This window comes from Octopus sinensis, linkage group LG2, assembly GCF_006345805.1.
Source record: "Octopus sinensis linkage group LG2, ASM634580v1, whole genome shotgun sequence".
Taxonomy (NCBI): Eukaryota; Metazoa; Mollusca; class Cephalopoda; order Octopoda; family Octopodidae; genus Octopus; species Octopus sinensis.
Window position 1 is genome coordinate 207256538 of NC_042998.1, and position 23088 is coordinate 207279625.

At 41.4% G+C, this 23088-nt stretch overlaps 1 protein-coding gene across 2 annotated transcripts in view; it reads left to right on the forward strand.

Annotated features, from left to right (window-relative positions):
- LOC115232575 overlaps positions 1-20304 on the forward strand; it is a 32488-nt gene extending 12184 nt beyond the window's left edge. Inside the window, exons 3-6 of one of the 2 annotated variants that reach the window (XM_029802539.2) lie at positions 2370-2499; positions 15847-15979; positions 18105-18204; positions 20139-20304. In XM_029802539.2, the coding sequence (XP_029658399.1) occupies positions 2370-2499; positions 15847-15979; positions 18105-18198 (357 nt within the window). In that variant the 3' untranslated portion in view covers positions 18199-18204; positions 20139-20304. The remainder of the gene's footprint in view (positions 1-2369; positions 2500-15846; positions 15980-18104; positions 18205-20138) is intronic. The other variant, XR_003883641.2, reaches the window with a different exon arrangement.
- Positions 20305-23088: the final 2784 nt, after the last annotated feature.

Genomic DNA, 23088 nt, shown 5'->3' on the forward strand with positions numbered 1-23088 from the left:
TTGATATTATTATTATTATTATAATTCAGGTCACTGCCTGGAATTGAACTCGGAATCTTGGAGTTAGTAGCCTGTGCTCTAAGCCATGGGCAAAAGGTGTAGTAGTTAAGAGCGCGGGCTACTAAACCCTAAGATTCCGAGTTCAATTCCAGGCAGTGACCTGAATAATAATAATAATAACAACAATAATAATAACATTGAAAAATACCTTAGGAATGAGAATCTAGGTTCAAAGTTTCCCCAAGACACCAGATGAAGGCTGGAGGGTATATCAACCAAAACATGTTAACAAGATGAGGACAAATATCCTTCGAATATAAATAATGTACAATTTTTCCAGTGTATTTTCCACAGAGACATTCTAACCAAACAATCTTTCCCCAGGGTTTTCTCCATCTTCATCTATTTGAGTTATCATCCAAACATATGCTAATTCATGGATGAGCCATTTTAATCAAGTCATAAATTATACTGTAATCCTGTAATCTCGGTTTTATCCTGCAAGAGAAAATAGTCTGAAGGGTAATGCATTTCTGTATGTGGGAGTTATTATTACCTCCACCTTCACTACAACAGGGGTATTTGTGTCCAATGGCATCACTTTGTCTCCAACAATTCGCTGCGACACCAGTGCAGAATCACCTCCCTCTGACAAGTCATCCTAACGAGACGTCTGCATTGGCTGGGTCATGCCCTCCATCATCAACCAGGAGAATTCATCTACGAAGCAATTGCCCCAGCTCCCCTTCAGGGTTGGCAAAAACGATGTGGTGGACAATGAAAAACCTGGCTGATGACAGTCAAGGCTGATCTGGAACCCAACCTAGGCCCTCATGTCTATGGTATTCACCGCTGGAATAAGGAGTGGTTGGAGATTACGCGGTTGTTAACCTCAAATCGCCAGGTCTGGTTGGCGTTTGCGAGAGATGCAGCATTGAGGATGAATGAAGCCAGCTCAACCCACCCCGGGTGAATGCTGTCTCAAGACATGAAGAAGAGAAGACAAGGCAGGGGTATTGTTTTCAGTTGTGTTTGTTTGTCTGTGGACAAGATATCTCAAGCCCTGCTGAATGGATTCAGATGAAACTTTCAGGGATGTTTGGCCTCATGACTGACACAAACTGATTAGATTTTGAGATCAATCCAGTACCAGACAAGGATTCTGGATTATTTTTCTGTTTTTTTTTTATTTAATTTTTGAGTGAGGTCGGGTTCATTTTTAGTATTTTCGTTTGTGAGAGCAGTTGAGTTTATTTCAGATATTCTCATTTTAAAAATCCTCCCTGGCAAATCATTGAGAAGATGATGGTGTTGCCCTGGCAGAGCTTTGCACCATCTGAGTGCTCTTATCTTTGTTTACATTATGCAGGTTTGTGTGTGTTAATATATGGAAGAGAAGCATGGTCTATAACAGTGGTTCCCAAAGTGGACGGTATTGATCCCCTGAGGGTGGTGGAAAGTTCCAAGTGGGTGTTGAAGAAAAGGGGGGGGGGTCAATCTGCCTGTCTGTCTGTCTCATCATCATCGTTTAACGACTGCCTTACCCACTTCTCTCAAAATTTCTGACCATCTACCAAAATCCAAAATAAATATATGTACATATTCATATACATACATACATCACCATCTTTCTCACATAGATTGGTATTGGCCTTTATTATATATGTGGCACGTAAAAAGCACCATCCGATCGTGGCCGTTTGCCTGCCTCGTCTGGCACCTGTGCAGGTGGCAAGCAAAAAGCACCCACTACACTCACGGAGTGGTTGGCGTTAGGAAGGGCATCCAGCTGTAGAAACACTGCCAGATCAGACTGGGCCTGGTGCAGCCTTCTGGCTTCCCAGACCCCAGTTAAACCATCCAACCCATGTTAGCATGGAAAACGGATATTAAACGATGATGATGATGATGTACACACACACACACACACACACACACACACACAAATATAATTTTTTATGGGTTTCTGTTTTTTTTCTATTACATTCATAAAAGATATGTGTGCATACACACACACAGAGACAGACATACACACACACATAGATAAAGGCACACATACACACATGTATGCACACGAACATATGCAAGATAGAGCCAAGTACCAATGTACCCATGTGACAGGCTTGATAATTGTTGAGATTTTGTTGCATGAAACCATTGGTAGCCTTCTTAAAAACAAATACAGTACACACACACACACACACACATATATTTATATATATATATATATATATAATAATGAAAGCAGTGGCTGCTGGTACTACTACTCCTACTACTACTACTACTTAATCTAAGATTATCTGAATTTCCCCCAAAACTAAATTAGTGTCTCATATGCTTGTATCTTTCTTTTCCTTGCCATTTTTCAGGCTCTCCAAGAAATCCAGAATAACTACGCTGACTTAAGCTACAGTCAAAGAACATCACTTGCTATTAAACCCGAAGATATATTCCTACGTTTTATTTATGAAATCGGAATGATGTTTGATGACAATGAAAGTAAGTCGTTTAGTATTCTCTCTCTTTGTGGTTGTGAGTGTTGCTTGCATGAAAAGGAGAGGAACTGTATTCCCATCCATCCATTTATCTCCTGCCCCAAACCATTCTTGGAGGATTGTGAGGGTAGGGTCTCCAGGCACCTCTTCCACAGGGTCCTCTCAGAAGCAACCTTCGTGAGACTCCCTGGCTAGATTCCCAAGTGTGACCAATTGAGACTATACTCTTTTACTTGTTTCAGTCATTTGACTGCGGCCATGCTGGAGTACTACCTTTAGTCGAGCAAATCGACCCCAGGACTTATTCTTTGTAAGCCTAGTACTTATTCTATTGGTCTCTTTTGCCGAACCGCTAATGTTATGGGGACATAAACAAACCATTGGTTGTCAAGCGATGATGGGGGGACAAACACAGACACACAAACATATACACACACACACACACACACACACATACATATATACAACGGGCTTCTTTCAGTTTCTGTCTACCAAATCTACTCACAAGGCTTTGGTTGGCTTGAGGCCATAGCAGAAGGCACTTGTTCAAGATGCCACACAGTGGGACTGAACCAGGAACCATGTGGTTGGTAAGCAAGCTTCTTACCACACAACCACACCTGCGCCTTATATTGGGTTGGCAAGAAAGTAATTTCGGTTTTTTAGTATGAAATAAGTAATTTTTTAATTCATACAAAGAATTCATTTTAATCAATTATATTTTTTCCATTTTACCCGATGACCTTTTTGCCATCTTTCTGGCAACTTCCTGTGTCTGCGCTCATAGAACTTCTGGTCCTCATCAGCCCGGAACTGAAGCAAGTGTGATTTCAGGTCATGATTATTCAATATATATATATATATCATTACATATGCCCACTCCTCAGTGGGGTGGCCATTTCAAAGAAGCTATGTCTACCTGCTTAGAACAAAGAACTCAGATATGAGTCTGAGAGTAAATAAGCATTTCATCCATAATTTGCAAGTCCAACAAAATATAGTTTAGTTCCGTTCTATATTTAAGAGATGAGGAATTATTTACATTATTTACATTTGACGGATATTTGTCCTCATCTTGTTTGTTTTTAACACAACGTTTCAGCTGATATACCCTCCAGCCTTCATCAGGTGTCTTGGGGAAATTTCGAACCTGGGTTCTCATTCACTCCATAATTGCCCACGGGCATATGGCGTAGTGGTTAAGAGCACGGGCTACTAACCTCAAGATTCCAAGTTCATTCCAGGCAGGGACCTGAATAATAATAATAATAATAATAATAAAGAAGCAACAAAAAAAAAGAAGAGTGCTATTGTTATCAAGTGAACGATACATGGGCATCTAGCATGCCTTCCGCAGTTTCCAAACTAAACTTGGCCATCTACTGCATTTTTGGTAATATTTTATAGGATTGAGGTAACTCCTCCAATAGGTATCATCATCATCATCATTATCATAATTTAACGTCCATTTTCCCTGCTGGCATGGGTTGGATGGTTCAACTGGGATCTGGGAAGCCAGAAGGCTGCACCAGGCTCCAGTCTGATCTGGCAATGTTTCTACGGCTGGATGCCCTTCCTAACGCCAAACACTCCGTAAGTGTAGTGGGTGCTTTTTACGTGCCACCGGCACAGGCAGACGGCCACGATTGGATTGTGCTTTTTACGTGCCACCGGCACGGAGGCCAGTCGGGCGTATACAGAAGCAAAGAAAGAAGAGTGCCATTGCTTTCAAGTGAACGATATTTGGGCCTCTAGTGTGCCTTTCACAGGTTCCAGTATACCTATTGGAGGGGTTACCTCAACCCTATAAAATATTACCAAAAATGAAGTAGATTGGCAAATTTAGTTTTTGAACTTGTGGAAGGCACACGAGATGCCGAAATATCGTTTACTTGATAACAATGGCACTCTTCTTTTTTTTTGCTTCTCAATCCTATAAAATTAGGCTTGACATATTTACATTGAGCATAGAAAAATATAAGAATGTATATATATATATATATATATATATATATATATATATAACATCATCATATAATGTCTGCCTTCCATGCTAGCATAGGTGGGATGATTTGACAAGAGCCAGCCAGGCAGAAGCATGCAATCCTATAAAATAATATTAATAATAATAATAACAACAACATTGAAAAATACCTTAGGAATGAGAACCCAGGTTTGAAATTTCCCCAAGACACCAGATGAAGGCTGGAGGGTATATCAGCTGAAACATTGTGTTAACAACAAACAAGATGAGGACAAATATCCGTCAAATGTAAATAATGTAAATATAGTTTGTTGCTCTAATTATTAGGGATTAAATATTTGGCTGAAGCAGCTATTGAGATAGGCCATTACATAATTTCTTTTACACTATGCCTAACTCTCACTCCCCAATCCTGTCCTCACGGCATTTGGAAGAGCATTCAGCTGTAAAAATCCTGCCAAAACAGTCACAGAAGTCTGGTGCAGGCTTCTGCCTGGCCGGCTCTTGCGGTACCATCCCACCCATGCTAGCATGGACGGCAGACGTTAAATGATGATGATGATGTTATATATATATAGGCGCAGGAGTGGCTGTGTGGTAAGTAGCTTGTTTGCCAACCACATGGTTCTGGTTCAGTTCCAATGCATGGTACCTTGGGCAAGTGTCTTCTACTATAGCCTTGGGCTGACCAATGCCTTGTGAGTGGATTTGGTAGACGGAAACTGAAAGAAGCCCGTCGTATATATATATATAATATATATATATTATATATATATATATATATGCATGTGTGTGTGTTTGTGTGTCTGTGTTTGTCCCTCTAGCATTGCATGACAACTGGTGCTGGTGTGTTTACGTCCCCGTCACTTAGAGGTTCAGCAAAAGAGACCGATAGAATGAGTACTGGGCTTACAAAAGAATAAGTCCCGGAGTCGAGTTGCTCGATTAAAAGCTGTGCTCCAGCATGGCCGCGGTCAAATTACTGAAACAAGTACAAGAGAAAAGAGAATATATATATATATATATATATATATATACACACATACACATACACACACACACACATACATTCTTATATTTTTCTATGCTCCATGTAAATATGCCAAGCCTAATTGTGTTCATCTTCTTTACTATCTCTATATATCTATATGTGTGTGCATACATGGTTGTAAACGATTCTTACTCTCATATACTCTTTTTACTCTTTTACTTGTTTCAGTCATTTGACTGCGATCATGCTGGAGCACCGCCTTTAATCAAGCAACTCGACCCCGGGACTTATTCTTTTGTAAGCCCAGTACTTATTCTATCGGTCTCTTTTGCCGAACCGCTAAGTGACAGGGACGTATACACACCAGCATCGGTTGTCAAGCAATGCTAGGGGGACAAACACAGACACACAAACACACACATGCATATATATGTATATACATATATACGACGGGATTCTTTCAGTTTCCGTCTACCAAATCCACTCACAAGACTTTGGTCGGCCCGAGGCTATAGTAGAAGACACTTGCCCAAGGTGCCACGCAGTGGGACTGAACCCGGAACCATGTGGTTGGTAAACAAGCTACTTACCACACAGCCACTCCTGCGCCTATATATTTTTTTCCCAATATTCTATGAGAGCTTGTCTGGCCTTAGTTGCTTGGCAACAGGAAGGACATCTGGCTGTAGAATATCTGCCTCAGTGGACTCCAGCTTGTCCATGCAAACATGGAACAGTGGATGTTAAATGATGACAAGAGGCTTCTTTTAGTTTCCATTGATCAAATCCAAGACTTTGCTCGACCAGGGGCTATAGTAAAAAAACACATTTGCCCAAAGTATCGTGCAGTGGGACTGAACCCAAAACCACATCATTTGAAAACAAACTTCTTCATCCCGCAACTAGGCTGCATCTATAACATTTGTCAGAAAACATTTGCGTGGCTGTGTGGTAAGAAGCTTGCTTCCCAAACACATGTTTCCGGGTTCAGTCCCACTGCCTGGCACCTTGGGCAAGTGTCTCCTACGATAGACTCGGGCTGACCAAAGCCTTGTGAGTGGCTTTTTGTGGATGGAAACTGAAAGAAGCCCATCGTATATATATATATACATATGTGGGCACAGGACGTCATGTACAACAAAAAAACATGAAGTACGAATACATGGAATGTAAACTATTTCTTTTGAACAACGAAAGACACAAATGGAAAACAAAACAATCATCATCATCATCATCCTTGTTGTTTAATGTCTGCTTTCCATGCTGGCATGGGTTGGACATTTTGACTGAGAACTGGCTAGCTGGGAGGCTGCACTAGTCTTCAATGTGTGTGTGTGTGTGTGTGTGTGTGTGTGTGTGTGTGTGTGTGTATGTGTATGTATGTGTGTGTGTGTATGTGTGTGTATGTATGTGTGTGTATGTGTGTATATGTGTGTGTATGTATGTATGCATGTGTATGTATGTATGCATGTGTATGTATGTATGCGTGTGTATGTATGTATGCGTGTGTATGTGTGTATGCATGTGTATGTGTGTATGCGTGTGTGCGTGTGTATGTATGTGTGTGTGTGTATGTATGTATGTATACACACATACACACACGAAGTATGTGCTGTCAGTAATTATTCAGGGTAGGCAGTTGGTGACTTTCGTGTTGTAAACTATCATCAAAAGATTTGTCAGTGGATAAAAGGGTAAAAATATATAAAGATAGTCACTGTCCATTTAGTTTCCATTGATCAAATCCACTCACATGACTTTGGTTGACCAGGGGGCTATAGTAAAAGAGACATTTGGCCAAAGTGCCATGGAAATGAGCTAAAATTGATGGAAAAAGCCACAAAACAAAAATAAACGAAACACAGACGTGAGACTGAGTTGAAGGCAGATTTATTTCTGCCTTCATAGTATGTATAGAAAACAGTGTTGTAGGAGTGTACGCAGTATGTGTGCTACAGCAGTTCTATGCGTAGCTCAAATACTGAGATTGAAAAGCAGGGGTGAATTATGCCTATCTAATCTACAAAAAAAAATTAAGTATTTTGCATTTTATACATAGTAATCAGAGTAACATTCATAGTTTTATTGAATTAGGTGCATATTTTGCTAGAAAAGGAAAATGTTGCTATCATCATCATCATTGTCATCGTTTGATGTCTGCTTTCCATGCTGGCATGGGTTGGATGGTTTGATTGAGGACTGGCAAGCCAGAAGGCTGCACCAGGCTCCAATCCAATCTGGCAAAGTTTCTACAGTTAGATGCTCTTCTACAGTTAACGCCAACCACTCTGAGAATGTAGTGGGTGATTTTTACGTGCTACCGGCACGAGGGCCAGTCAGGCAGTAACTGGCACCGACCACACTTGAATGGTGCTGGCACTGCCTGCCATGCCCACCTAGGTGACACATCCTGGATATACTCTCCTTTTTTTACTCTCTTTTACTTGTTTCAGTCATTTGACTGTGGCCATGCTGGAGCACCACCTTTAGTCGAGCAAATTGACCCCAGGACTTATTCTTTATAAGCCTAGTACTTATTCTATTGGCCTCTTTTGCTGAACCAGTAAGTTACAAGGATGTAAACACACCAGCATCGGTTGTCAAGCGATGTTGGGGGGGACAAACTCAGGCACACAAACACACACACACACACACAACACACACACACACACACACACACACACACACACACACACACACACACACATACATATATACGACAGGCTTCTTTCAGTTTCCGTCTACCAAATTCACTCGCAAGGCTTTGGTCGGCCCGAGGCTATAGTAGAAGACACTTGCCCAAGGTGCTATGCAGTGGGATTGAACCCCGGAACCATGTGGTTGGTAAACAAGCTACTTACCACACAGCCACTCCTACGCCTACAATATACACAGGTAGAAAAGATATCAGGCTTAAAAAACCCAAAATAATGAGTTCCAATTCATTCATTTAACATTTTTCAAGATGGTGTCCCATCGTGACCACAGTCTGATGAGTGAAACAAATAAAAGAGAAATGTGCCTTTGCCTGGGACTGAACATAAAACCATGTGGTTGCGAGGCAAACTTCTTAACCACACAGCCACGTTTACTGCTGTAAGTCTGGTAAAGTGCATTGCTGTCTCTGACGTAAGAAAGCTGTTGTGATGACAGTCCACCCCAATGATATTTAATACAGTAGAATAGATCAATCGGATGTACAAATAATGTATGTTGAACATCTTAAATACCAGCCTTTAATTGAGCAGTCAAGATTGACCTTCTAACGAGAAGCCGTCACCATGTCTTCATCGTTTTATGTTTACAGTTGACGCGTTGTCACACGTTAATCATTTGCTGATGCTGCCTCTCATTGCTAACCTTTTAATGGCAAACAAAGAATACTTTGGGCATACTCTCGCACATCAGTGCTCCTCCCCCCCTGCCAACTTTGTTTCCTCATGACTCTCCGAAAAGTGGATATTTCTTTTTAATGAAATTTTCTATGAATATGCTTCAGAGAGTGTAGATTATGATTATGTTGGAATTTGTTGTGAAAATATTTTGCCGGGGGTGGAGAGAGGGGTTACAGGAAATTCATATGAGTTGGCTTTGTTTCCTCATAACTTTCCAATCAATAGATATAGTGGACGTTAAACGACGATGATAATAACGATGATATGTGTATATATGACAGGCTTCTTTCAGTTTCCGTCTACCGAATCCACTTGAGCCTATAGCAGAAAGGATTATTATTGTTATTATTCCAGGGAATTATTTTGACAAACGTCAGACATTGAAGTTCCATCCATTTCATTATTTTGAAATTCTTTAATTTCACAGTTCAATCAATCTTTAGTCTACAATACCATCAGGTAGATAATAATAATGATAATAATAATAATAATAGGCGCAGGAGTGACTGTGTGGTAAGTAGCTTGCTTACCAACCACATGGTTCTGGGTTCAGTCCCACTGCGTGGCATCTTGGGCAAGTGTTTTCTGCTATAGCCTCGGGCCGACCAATACCTTGTGAGTGGATTTGGTAGACGGAAACTGAAAGAAACCCGTCGTATATATGTATATATATATATATGTATGTGTGTGTTTGTCGCCCTAGCATTGCTTGACAACCAATGCTGGTGTGTTTATGTCCCCGTTACTTAGCGGTTCGGCAAAAAGAGACCGATAGAATAAGTACTGGGCTTACAAAAAGAATAAGTCCCGGGGTCGAGTTGCTCGACTAAAGGCGGTGCTCAGCATGGCCGCAGTCAAATGACTGAAACAAGTAAAAGAGTAAAAGAGAGAGAGAGATATGACAGGCTTCTTTCAGTTTCCGTCTACCGAATCCACTTGAGCCTATAGCAGAAAGGATTATTATTGTCATTATTCCAGGAAATTATTTTGACAAACGTCAGACATTGAATTTTCATCCATTTCTTTATTTTGAAATTCTTTAATTTCACAGTTCAATCAATCTTTAGTCCACAATATCATCTGGTAAATAATAATAATGATAATGTCTACAGAAACATCTGGTCTCATAAAATTCTACATAATCTCCTCATTGCTGCACAAATTGTTTCTCTGGATTCATTTTGTAAATCACTTTGTGCCGTGTTTCGTACAAAATTAGAGACTTTGCTTCAAAACCAAATCCCGCCTGAAATATATAAAAACATGGTCAGACGGCAGAGAGCTGAATATTTAGTAATGCAATCTTTTAAGTCTGAGTGGAAATAATATTCAGAGTAATGATAAGTGATGAGAAATTCGAGAAATAAGAAGAATAACTGCCGTCTCATGGATGAGTGGGTCTGCCGTATTTACTAAGTGGTGTGTGAGTAAATAGGGGCCAAAACCTCCCTTGGGTTTAATTTGATGGAGTGTGAAGTGAGGTGTGTCGCACTTCATATTTTGCTAATTAATATACAAGCAGGAGAAGGAAAGTCTCTGCTTGGAAATTACTTTCATTTCTAATTTATCAATATATTTTTTTGTCTTTGGTTTGGTTGTAGCCATGATCGGTCAGTTTCTCTGTATGTTAAATAGACAGAGATGTGACTGGTAAGAAGCTTGCTTATCAATCAACCACATGGTTCTGGGTTCAGTCCCACTGCGTGGCACCTTGGGCAAGTGTCTTATACTATAGGCTTGGGCCTACCAAAGCCTTGGGCTTGGATTTGGTTGCTGGAAACTGAAAGAAGCTCATTGTGTGTATATATATAATATACATATGTATGTGTATGTTTGTCTCTGTGTGTGTGTTTGTCTGTGTATATATGTGTGTGAGCATGTTTGTGTATCAGTGTGTGTATGTGTGTTTGTGTATATATATATATATATATATATATATATGTGGAGGTGCAATGGCCCAGTGGTTAGGGCAGCAGACTCAAGGTTGTGAGATCATGGTTTCGATTCCCAGCCTGGGCATTGGTGAGTGTTTATAGAACGAAAACACCTAAAGCTCCACGAGGCTCTGACAGGGGTTGGTGGTGAACCCTACTGTATTCTTCCACCACAACTTTCTCTCACTCTTTTTTCCTGTTTCTGTTGTACCTGTATTTCAAAGGGGCCAACCATGTCACACTCTGTGCCACGCTGAATCTCCCCCGAGAACTACGTTAAGGGTACACGTATCTGTGGAGTGCTCAGCCACTTCCATGTTAAATTCATGAACAGGTTGTTCTGTTGATCGGATCAACTGGAACCCTCATCGTCATAACCGACGGAGTGCCACAATATTTGTGTTTGTATGTCTGTGTGTATCTGTTTGTGTGTGTATAGGAGTGTGTGTGTTTATTTGTTCCCCACAAGTTTTTATGCCCCCTCGACTTAGCTGTTCAGCAACCAATGTTTTACGACCCCTTGACTTAGCTGTTCAGCAAAGGAACTGATAGAATAAGTACCGGTCTTGAAAAATAAAAAAAAAGTACCAGGGTTGATTCGTTTAACTAAAATTCTTCAAGGCACCCTGACACCTCATCACCATTGTCATTGTTTGCTTTTCAACTACTCCTACCCACCCTTATATGATGTGGGGTAGTCATGCACCTCCCCTATAACATGACACTTGTGCCTGCCAGCCAGCCTCTCTTTCTCTCTCTCTCTCTCTCTCTCTCTCTCACACTTTAGCCTCTCAATGCCTGGCTTAAAAACCATCTCCATCTCTCTCCTACAACTCCAATCAGTTGAGGAGACTTTTCCTTTGACTTGCCAGTCACTTGGTCACCTCAATTGTGTTGGTGCCATAAAAAAGAAGCTTCTAGTTTGTACAGTGAAGTGCTTGGTGTTAGGAAGGACATTAAACTGTGGAAGAAACAAGGTGCAGACTCACATTGGAGCTTGATGGGGGTCTTTTAGCTCTTGGATCCTTTCAGCCCATCCTTCCTACACTAGCATGGAAGGCAAGTGATGATGATGATGATGGTTAAATTTGTTTCCCAGCCATGTGGTTTTGAGTTCAGCCCCACTACATGGCACTTTGGTAAGTGTTTCTTTGCTATAGTCCCAGGTCTACCAAAGCATCGTGAGTGGATTTGGTCCATGTTGTTTGTTGTTTGTTCCTTCTCGAGCCATGCTTGGCTCATAAGGGCTGGTTTCCCGGTTTCCTTGGCATGGCGTATAGGTTCCTCACCTGGACGGGACACCGGTCCGTCACAGGTGAGCTGCAAGATGCAGGAGGAAAGAGTGAGAGAAAGTTGTGGCGAAAGAGTCAGCAGAAGTTCGCCATTACCTTCTGCCGGAGCCGCATGGAGCTTAGGTGTTTCGCTCATAAACACACACATCGCCCGGTCTGAGATTCGAACCCACAGTCCCTCAACCACGAGTCTGCTGCTCTAACCACTAGGCCATGTGCCTGTCCATGGAAACTGAAAGAAGATGATTATCATCATCGTTTAAGCAGACACAGGAGTGAAACCTCTTTGTCAGTCAAGCAAACTGAGGTAGATACAGTTATAGGTTTTAACCCAATGGTTCCTCAGTGATTTGAACCGATGACCATGTGGTCAATAGTCCAATCTTTGTGTGTGTGTGTGTGTGCATCTATATGTGTTTGTCTACTATTGAAGATAAAATGATTTAAAAGTTTTCCAGAATTCCAAACAAATAAGTTAAACTGTTTAATGACATAATTGTATTCTTCGTTTGTTTTGCGTCTTGATAGATTTTACTTTGCCTGAAGGTCAACCCAGTGTTGAGATAACGTGGGTGAGAAAAAAGTTCAAGCCTGAGATTTTGTTGTGTAATTACAGCGTCTCGTTTTAGTTAAAAAAAAAAAATACAAAACAAAAGAAAAAACAACGAAATGAAATGCAATTAAATTTGCAATTATTGAAACAAATCCGTAAAACTTGGAGATAATTTTATGATAACGAGCAGAGAAATATCTTCTCGTTGTATTGTTTATTAATCTGAGTCACTTTAATAAAGCGGCAAGCTGGCAGAACCATTAGCACGCTGGACAAAATGCTTTGGGGCATTTCTTGTCTTTACATTCTGAGTTCAAATTCTACCAACGTTCACTTCACCTTTCATCTATACATTTACAGTTACATATCTGTCGGTGTGTCTGTCTCTGTGTAGGTGTTTATATAGCGGCTATCTGGCCTCTGTGCCGGTGGCACATAAAAGACACCATTCGAGCGTGATCGTTACCAGCATCGCCTTACTGGCACCTGTGCCGGTGGCATGTGTAAAAAGATTCAAGCGAGGTCATTGCCAGTACCATCTGACTGGCCCCTGTGCCGGTGGCACGTAAAAGCATCCACTACACTCTCGGAGTGGTTGGTGTTAGGAAGGGCATCCAGCTGTAGAAACTCTGCCAGATCAGATTGGAGCCTGGTGCAGCCCTCAGTCAAATCGTCCAACCCATGCTAGCATGGAAAGCAGACGTTAAATGATGATGATGACTTGTGTTTAAACTTTTTACTTGTTTCTGGCAGTAGATTGTGGCCATGCTGGGGCAGTCCCTTAAAGAATTTTAGTTGAATGAATCACCCTCTCAAATACTTTTTCTTTCTTTTTTTTTAAGCCTTTTACTTATTCTATCGGTCTCTTTTACCAAACCGCTAAGTTAGGGGATGTAAACACGCCAACACTTGTCAAATGATATTAGGACACACACACACACACACAGGTGGGCATGCGCGTAAAAAGCCACCTGTGCCAGTGTCACTAAAAAGCATCTGTGCTGGTGCCCTGTGAAAAGCACCCAGGACTCTCTGTAAAGTGGTTGGCATTAGGAAGGGCGTCCAGCCATGGAAACCAAGCCAAATCATATGACTGGAACCTGGTGCAGCTCCCCAGCTCTGGTCAAACTGACCAACCCATTCCAGCATGGAAAACAGGCATTAAATGATCATCACACACACACACACACACACACACACATTATTGAAAGGCTTCTTTCAGTTTCTCTTTACACTTTACTCTCTTTTACTCTTTTCAGTCATTTTGACTCTTGCCATGCTGGAGCACCATCTTTAGTCGAGCAAATCGACCCTAGTACTTATTCTTTGTAAGCCTAGTACTTATATTATCAGTCTCTTTTGCTGAACCGCTAAGTTATGGGGACGTAAGCACATCAGCATCAGTTGTCAAGTGATGTTGGGGGACAAACACAGACACACAAACATATACACCCACACATACATACACACACACACACATATATATATAATGTATATATGTGTGTATATATACATATATATGACAGGCTTCTTTCAGTTTCCGCCTACCAAATCCACTCACAAGGCTTTGGTTGGCTCAAGGCTATAGTAGAAGACACTTGCCCAAGGTGCCATGCAGTGGGACTGAACCTGGAACCATGTGGTTTGTAAGCAAGCTACTTACCACACAGCCCCACTCACAAGGCTTTAATTGTCTTTGGGCTGTAGTAGAAGACCATGATGTCACACAATGGAACTGAACCCAGAACCACGTGATTGGGTAGATCAATAGATCGATCGTTAGATAGGTAAATTTATAGATGTGGTTAATAATCTAGAAAACCCAGAATTTGAATTACCATTTTGGCTTCAGACATTTTGTGGTTTCTTTTACATTTTTAAAGAATTCATTTGCTTTCTTTGGCTCCATTTATCTTGTGGAATAATGATGACTACATGACACTCATAACACTCACACAGGGTGGTGTGGTGGAGGTGATGATGCAGTCTTTCATCTCCATCGTTAAGATTCTTAATTGCTAACGAGCTTCATCGTTTCACGCTTCATTTTATGCCAGTCTTAGAGCCAGCCATTGTTCCAAGAACTGTAAGGAATTTTGCTTTTGAAATTCTTGTCATTTCCTGGCAGGCCATTAATCACTGGTGCTAGAATTGGAAGGTTACTGGTCAGGAATATTAAAGGACTCTGTGAATGTGTGTTTGGGTGTGTCTATGAAATTTCTCTAAAATTACTGGATTTTTGTCTGGTATGAATCTGTTTACATCAGCTAACAATGGATTTTTGATGACTTTCGTCTGTGTGTGTCTGTGCTTGAAGGTAATTAAATTTTTTTTACATAAATAAGTGTGTGTGTGTGTGTGTGTGTGTGTGTGTGTGTGCTTGAAGGTAATTTTATTTTTTACATAAATAAGTGTGTGTGTGTGTGCTTGAAGGTAATTTAATTTTTTTACATAAATAAGTGTGTGTGTGTGTGTGTAATCATCATCATTTAACATCTGTTTTCCAAGCTGGCATGGATTGGATGGTTTAAGTCTTGGCCCCCCTGTTATCCCTTGTGTGAGGCCCAACATCTGAAGATCCAGGTGTGTACACACACACACACACACACACACACACACACACACTAGATGTACCTGTCGTGACTGGTTGGATCACAACCACTCCAAGTTGAAAATGTCGATGTGCAGCAGGAAAGTATCTCTCAACCAGCAAAAAGTCTCACCTTCCTCAATACTATTCCATCATCTCCCAATTGAGGATTTTTTTGTCTTGCAAGGTACTTGGTGACCCTGTTGATGTTGGTGCCATGTAAAAAGCACCCAGTACACTCTGTAAAATGGTTGGCATTAGGAAGGGCACCCAGCTGTAGAAACCATTCTAAAACAGACAATGGAACCTGGTGCTGTGGCTCCTGACCTTGCCAGCTCTTGTCAGACTGTCCAACCCATGCCAGCATGGAAAACGGATTTATATGCTGGTGATGCACACACACACACACACACACACACACACACACGCACACACACACACACACACAGATACACAGACATATATGCATGTGACTCTGGTTCTTTCATTCTTTCTTTTCCACTTTCTCTTTCTGATTCTTTCTCTCACTGTTCTTCTTTCTCTCTCTCCTTTTCTCTGATTCTCTCTCTTTCTTTGTTTCTCTTACTTTCTTTTCTCCCCTTCTCCCCCCAGATCAACGATTTGTCGAGATCACTGTTGTCTTCCAAGGATTCCATGGATTCTACGAAGCCAAACAGAAAGATCCCCGAGAATATTATGAATTTGTCCGGGCAAACACCGAACTTCTTTATGTCTGCAATTATCGGTAAGTTAGTGTTGTCTTCTCTGACCCCTGATCCACCTAATCCTTGTCCCACTGAATGTTTTGACCCCCACACAAGACAAGCCCCTGCACATTTTATGTATACCAAACCCCACTCAACAGATATTAGACAATCCAAAGCTAAAGTAGAAAACACTTGTCTAAGGAGTCCTACTTTGGGATTGAACCTGCAGTCACACGGTTGCAAAATGAATGTCTTAATCACAGAGCAATCCTCATCCTTTAATGTCTGCTTTCTATTGACATTTTGTCCATTTTTAGATTCTGAGTTTAAATGCTGCCAGTCGACTTTGCCTTTCATCCTTTCAGGGTTGATAAAATAAGTACCAGTTGCGTATTGGGGTCAATGTAATTGACTTATCCCCTCCTTTGAAATTGCTATAGTCTTGTGCCACAATTTGAAACCAAATGCCTGCTCTCTATGCAGCTATACTTTGGATGTGGAGGCACAATGGCCCAGTGGTTAGGGCAGCAAACTCGCGGTCATAGGATCGCGGTTTCGATTCCCAGACCGAACGTTGTGAGTGTTTATTGAGCGAAAACACCTAAAGCTCCACGAGGCTCTGGCAGGGATGGTGGTGATCCCTGCTGTACTCTTTCACCACAACTTTCTCTCACTCTTACTTCCTGTTTCTGTTGTACCTGTATTTCAAAGGGCCGGTCTTGTCACTCTCTGTGTCACGCTGAATATCCCCGAGAACTATGTTAAGGGTGCACGTGTCTGTGGAGTGCTCAGCCACTTACACGTTAATTTCACGAGCAGGCTGTTCCATTGATTCAGATCAACCGGAACCCTCATCGTCATAACCAACGGCTACCTGATAGGTACGAAGACTGAATCCTACCCCAGCCTTTCCTTTCACATGGTTTCTATGGCTGGATGCTCTTCTTAATGCTAGCAACTCTACAGTTTCTTCTAGGTGCTTTCCGCTTGGCACCAGCACCAGTGAGGTCACCATGCAGCAGTGTGCAAGACTATGAACCCCAAGGCAGGTGGGCAGCTTTATGCCAGGAGATGTGGAGGGAGTTAAAATATGACAGTTTGGTTCCGAGCAGAACTGGTTTCTTGCCTTAGAGAAGTTACGTAGCTAGTCAGAATTTCAAAGAGGAGTGTAGGGGGTGATTGGAATAGAGTGGGGGAAGAGAGAAAAATTGCTGGGATGAGGGGTGGGTAGAGGTCGCAACTGATGAGTGAGGTGTGTGGGTGGGTAGAGGTTGCAAGAGTGTAGGGGAGAGTGGGGAATGAGTAAGGGAGGTGGACAAATGAAGAGCAAGTGTGAAGTGGATGATATGTAGGGAAGAGTAGGTGATGACTGCAGAGATTGGATAGAGTTTGGTGTGGCCCCTGGCTTTGCCAGTGCCTGTCAAGCCTTAACAATAGCATGGGAACTGGATGTTAAATGAGGAGGATATGTGTGTGTGTGTTTGTCTTTTACTTGTTTCAGTCATTAGACTGTGGCCATACTGGAACACCACCTTGAATGTTTCTTTTATTATTGAATGGATCAACGCCACTACTTATTTTATTGGTCTCCTTTACTGAACTGTTAAGTTATAGCAAGGTACACGCACCAGTACCAATTGTCAAATGGTGGTGGGGGACAAACACGCAAAAGTGCACATATGTGCATGCACACACACACACACACACACACACTCACACACACAAAGTGCATGCTTGCATGACAAGCTTCTTACAGTTTCCATCCAGTTCCACTCACAAGGCTTTGGTTAGCCCAGGGCTATAGCAGAAGACACTTGCCCCAGGTACCAGGCATTGGGATTGAACCTGGATCCATGCGGTTGGGTAGCAAATATCTTACCACAGAGCCATGTGTGTGTGTGTGTGTGAAGTGGATGACAAATGGGGGAGATAGGGAAGAGTGGGTGACAACTGTAAAGATGGGTGGTTGTAGGGAATGTGATAAGGGGTGACCAGTGATGATGGTGGAGAGAGGGAATGAAGAGTAGCAGAATAGTAATGCTGAGAGAGTAGACAGGAGAGAGACTTTAGTTTTTTTAACTCTGTGTATGTACACTTGCGCATATATTTCTTAATTATAAGAAATGATGAAATGAATTCAGTTTGTGTTTTGCCATTTTCTAGATTCATCCGAGATTTTACCAAAGGAGTTTCCAGTAGTGATTGGATAATTAATAAGCTGAATCATTTCATACCAAATGAACTCACCTTGAAATAATTACAGGTAATTATGACAATTAATAATTGTTTACAAACGTACACGCCAGACAAGTTTTGGCTGCACAACAAGAAAGACGATGATCTTTTTTTTTCGTTTTGTTATTGTGGTTGTTGTTGATGGTGATGTTTAACCCCGGGCAAACCTGAACTGAGCAGACTTGAGATCAAAGAGGTTGTTATTTAAAGGAGTTGTTTTTGTTATATTGAGTTTTTTAAAATTTTATTTTCTTGTTTTACATTTATTTCTTTGTTAGATTTAATTATAAAGAAATTTTAGATTCTCCTCAGTTTTTGAAACATCTGTTTTGTGTGTACGTGCATGCGTGAAGGTGCATGAATGTGTGTGTGTGTGCCTGCATGTGTGTGTGTGTGCCTGCATGTGTGCACATGTGCATGTAGTTGTGTAGGGCTTGTGTGTGTATACATGCAATTGTATATGGTTTTGTGTGTGTGTGTGTGTACATAAATGGGTTCTGTGCCTGAATGTGTGTGTGCATGAATGCAGTTGTGTACATGTGCATGAATGCAACTGTGTGTATATGCATAGATGCAGTTTTGTGTGCATATGCACACTTATATGTGCATATGATTGTGCATATGTGCAGTGGTGTGCACATGTATGCACTTGTATGTGTGCATATATGTGGTTGTGTATAGGCTTGTGTGTGCGTATGCTCATGCATGTAATTGTGTGTGCAAGTGTATTTGCATGTATGCTCATTTCTCTCTCCATGCACACATCGCCATGAATGTGCATGTGTGTATGGAGCATTTGCATATATCTCTGTGTGCATACCTTTGTGTGCATGTGTCCTATGTGACCAGAAGTATCCGGACATGCAGCAAAATGTGTGTTTATCATAGAAGGTGACACAATAGATCAGAGGGCACCTCAGTACTACCATTTACCATGTGGAACACTTCTTCAGTGATCTCAGTAGCCATCAGACAGCGCTAGGTAGCAGAGTGGGATGATCTGCAAAACTAATGGACTTTCAAGGTGGTCAGGTGTCACTGGTCCAAACCTGTGCACGTGATTTCCATCCAGCCCCAAAATCTGTGCCAAACAGACATTGGAGCCTGATAACATCCTTGCACACATCAGATCCTTATCAAACTGTCCAACTCATTCCAGGTGGAACATGGTTGTTAAATACTCCTTTCTATTATAGACACAAGGATTGAAATTTTAGGGGAGGGGGCTGGTTGATTAGATCGATTCCAGCATGCAACTGGTACTTAATTTATCAAGGCGTCGAGCTGGCAGAAACGTTAGCATGCCGGGCGAAATACTTAGCAGTATTTCGTCTGCGTTACGTTGTGAGTTCAAATTCCGCCAAGGTCGACTTTGCCTTTCATCCTTTCGGGGTCGATAAATTAAGTACCAGTTACACACTGGGGTCGATGTAATCGACTTAATACCTATGTCTGTCCTTGTTTGTCTTCTCTGTGTTTAGCCCCTTGTCGGTAGTAAAGAAATAGGTACTTAATTTATCGATCCCGAAAGCATGAAAGGCAAAGTCGATGTCAGCAGAATTTGAACTCAGAATGTAGCGGCAGACAAAATACCTCTAAGTGTTCCGCCTGGTGTGCTAACGATTCTGCCAGCTCACTGCTTTGTTGTTAAATAACGTTGAGGTGGGTATGTTGCCCCCATTATCCCCTCTTTGCCCTCCTCCACATTGTTCATGATAGCATGGGTTGTCTGTATAGCATATTGTCAATTTCCCCATCCTTGGCTCTTCATCATCATGATTTAGTGAGTTTCCCCATGTCTTCTATAGCCTTTCCTCTCTTACTGGCCCCTGTCCCAGACAGCACACATCCACCCCTTGTACATATACAGACTGATCGTGATCTTTTAGTGTCCTACAACTGTCCCTTAAATCAATTGTATTCCACATTCTTATGTTTTCTCACTCCTTTATTTCCATTCAGTGTACCCGTATGATTTTTACCAACATCCCAGGTGGAACTAGAAATGAATGCATCTTCAGACATTATTGTTCCTGGATAGCAGAGGAACACCAATTCTTCTAAAGCTTTATCTTTTATTTTATTTTCTTCTGTTGAAACTAAATAAACTACAATATTGAATTTGTTACCCTTTTTTTAATTTGTCGTAATTGGGGATCTGTATTTCATGTTTCTTTGGGTTGGTTGTGGATTGAGCTTCCAAGAGATCAAAAAATGGCCAATTGAAGGGCCTCCGTGTTGGATACTCTTGGATATGCAGAAAACCAAATGCCAACGAATTTTTCTTCACTGATGACTGCTTTGCTAATGGAATGGTTTGTTTATCTGTTGATTTGTGACTTAGTTTGTGGCCATTTTGTGAGGTGTGCTTCACGTTTGATACGCCTTGATCTTGAACGTCTTGAAATAGATCTGTCTGTCTGTCTGTCTCCTCTCTCTCTCTTTCTCTCTCTCTCTCTCACACACACATTCATTATGATAAACAAATGTCTTGAATGGCACAACAATGCAGGGTGGTCTAGAATAACTGCTATAATTTAATTATCCATAGTCTGGTATAATAATATTTTGGAATATAAAAATTCCTTCTTCAGGTATCGCTAGGAATTGATCGATTCACTGCTGTAAACCGATTATAGCAGTGACTATGAATAATTAAATTACAGCAGTTATTATGGTCCACTCTGCATTGGTGTGCCATTCAAGACACACATTCCACGAACAACACACAATGCTTCCAGCGAACTACAATACTCTCCTACGACAAACTTAAGTTTGTCATTTGTTCCCTACACACGTTTCACTCTTGTGGTTGTTAGCAATCTCTGCATTGGAGATTTCAAATGTAATTAGATGCTGAACAAACAGGTCACCAGGGGAACACTTTGTGGTGTTATATTACACGAATCAAATATTTGAAGTTGGATGGTGGACATGGCTTTTCCTAAGTGTGTTGAGAAGGAAAAAAATAGAGAGCAAGGGGGAGAGAGAGAGATAAAGAAAAAAAGGGGTGTGAAAAAGAGAGAGAGAACGAAGAGGGTGGAAGTGAGTGAGTTGACAAAGAAAAGAAAGCAGCATTGGACACGGTTATAGTTAGATGTACTTAAGTTTGACTCAGACCACATAGGTTCGTTGGGTGCATGGGAAATGTCAGAAGTTTGGAGATAGAGAAGAGACTGAAAGAAATTCAAAGTGGCTCGAAAGATTGAACGTTATGTAAACCTCCTTGGGGAATGTGAAGACGCAGGCTGGAAAGTGGAGCATTTTCCTATCGAAGTCGGATGTAGAGGGTTTGTTGGACAGTGCGAGGCCTAACCCATCGTAAAGTAAATAGTGGAAAATTCTAGCCACTGGATTTGGTTAAAAAAAGACGATGAGCAATGGCTAGAAGAATATTAAACTTTATTTGATTACCAGTTGATTTAGCAAGCGGAGTCTCATCAGTGCGGGTGCAGGGACGGTGCGCAATGATGCCGTCGAAAGGTAGGCCCCGAAACGGTGCGCATTCTCCCCTGATGACCCCCATACACTTGCTGGCTTCCGGTATGCGGAACTTTTGACTGGTAGTTCTTGCATTTGCAAGTTGTTTGCAAAGCGTCTCTTTTGGTCAGCTCCGATCCTGTGGTTGCAATGCAACTAGTTATTTTCTTTATTTTTTAAAAAGTTTTATGCTGGTGCTACGTGTAAATCTCTGCGGATGGTGCCATGTAAATAAAAAAAATAAAACAAGCAGCCCTCTCTGTAAAGTGGTTGGCTTTAGGAAGGGTGTCTAGCCGTAGAAAGTTTCCCAAAACACAATTGCAGCTCTCTCGCATGCCAGCTCCTGTCAAACCGCCCAACTTACGCCAGTATGGAAAACAGACGTTCAATGATGATGATGATGATGATGATGTCCACACACACAAAATATATAATCCCAGCAGTCTGTCTAGCTTAGTCTACCCGCATTGGTCATGTGCTCTCAGCTGTAACCCAATACCAACAAATGGTCACTCTAATGACAGCTGTGCCTATCTCACCATGCTTAGTATCAAATGCAAGAATGTGATGTCGCTGGATATACCAAGCTGCAGACTGCCGTCAAGGTGGCGCCAGTCCTCTACCAACATCTTGTTCGTAACTTGGAAGGTTGTGGACTCTTACTATGGATGTCTTGCCCTAACTTTTTATAACCCCCAACATTGTCTAGAATATTCGAGCAGGCTGTTTGGTGGAAAGATTCTTGCCTCGTTGGTTACACCCCGGCCGATTTGATTTGCCAAGCCATGTTCACGTTGGTGTTAATCTCTCTAATGGTGACAAAATTTTATAACTGGCCTTTCCTTTTATGGTAGGTGCCATAGTCCTGAGTTGGGAAACCTAAAGGCAATGTTACTATTTTTAAATCTCACTACGAGAGATATTCAGCAACAGTACTTTGGAGTAGAGATTGTTTGCCAACATAACATGGCAGTCCTGGTTTAGGACGAATGTTGCTGTAATTTAAAAATAGTAATTTTCTAATTTAGAAATCAGCAACTAGTTGTCACTTTGAAAACTATATATTTCGAAGGGGAATTTGGCAGCGCTACCTCTAACAGAACAATTATTCTGTGCTGAAATCACGATACACATATTGTTTTGAGCTGAGAGGGGGTGCTAGATTCCCTTGTTCGAAAATATAAAGACACAGATCCTGTCGTATAGCCTGCTGGAGACGATGTCTCCTGGGGATAAATCACAGCAATATTCGTCCTGAACCAGGACTGCCATGTTATGTTGACAAACAATCTTTACTCTAAATGCGATGGTTCGGAACCCAGCAGAATCCTAGCTATTTTTTGATACGTCTTTGATCGTGGGTTCACTGGATTAAGGTTAAGCTGGGGCTAAACAACAGCTGTATTATTGATTTGGTGGTCAATGATGCATA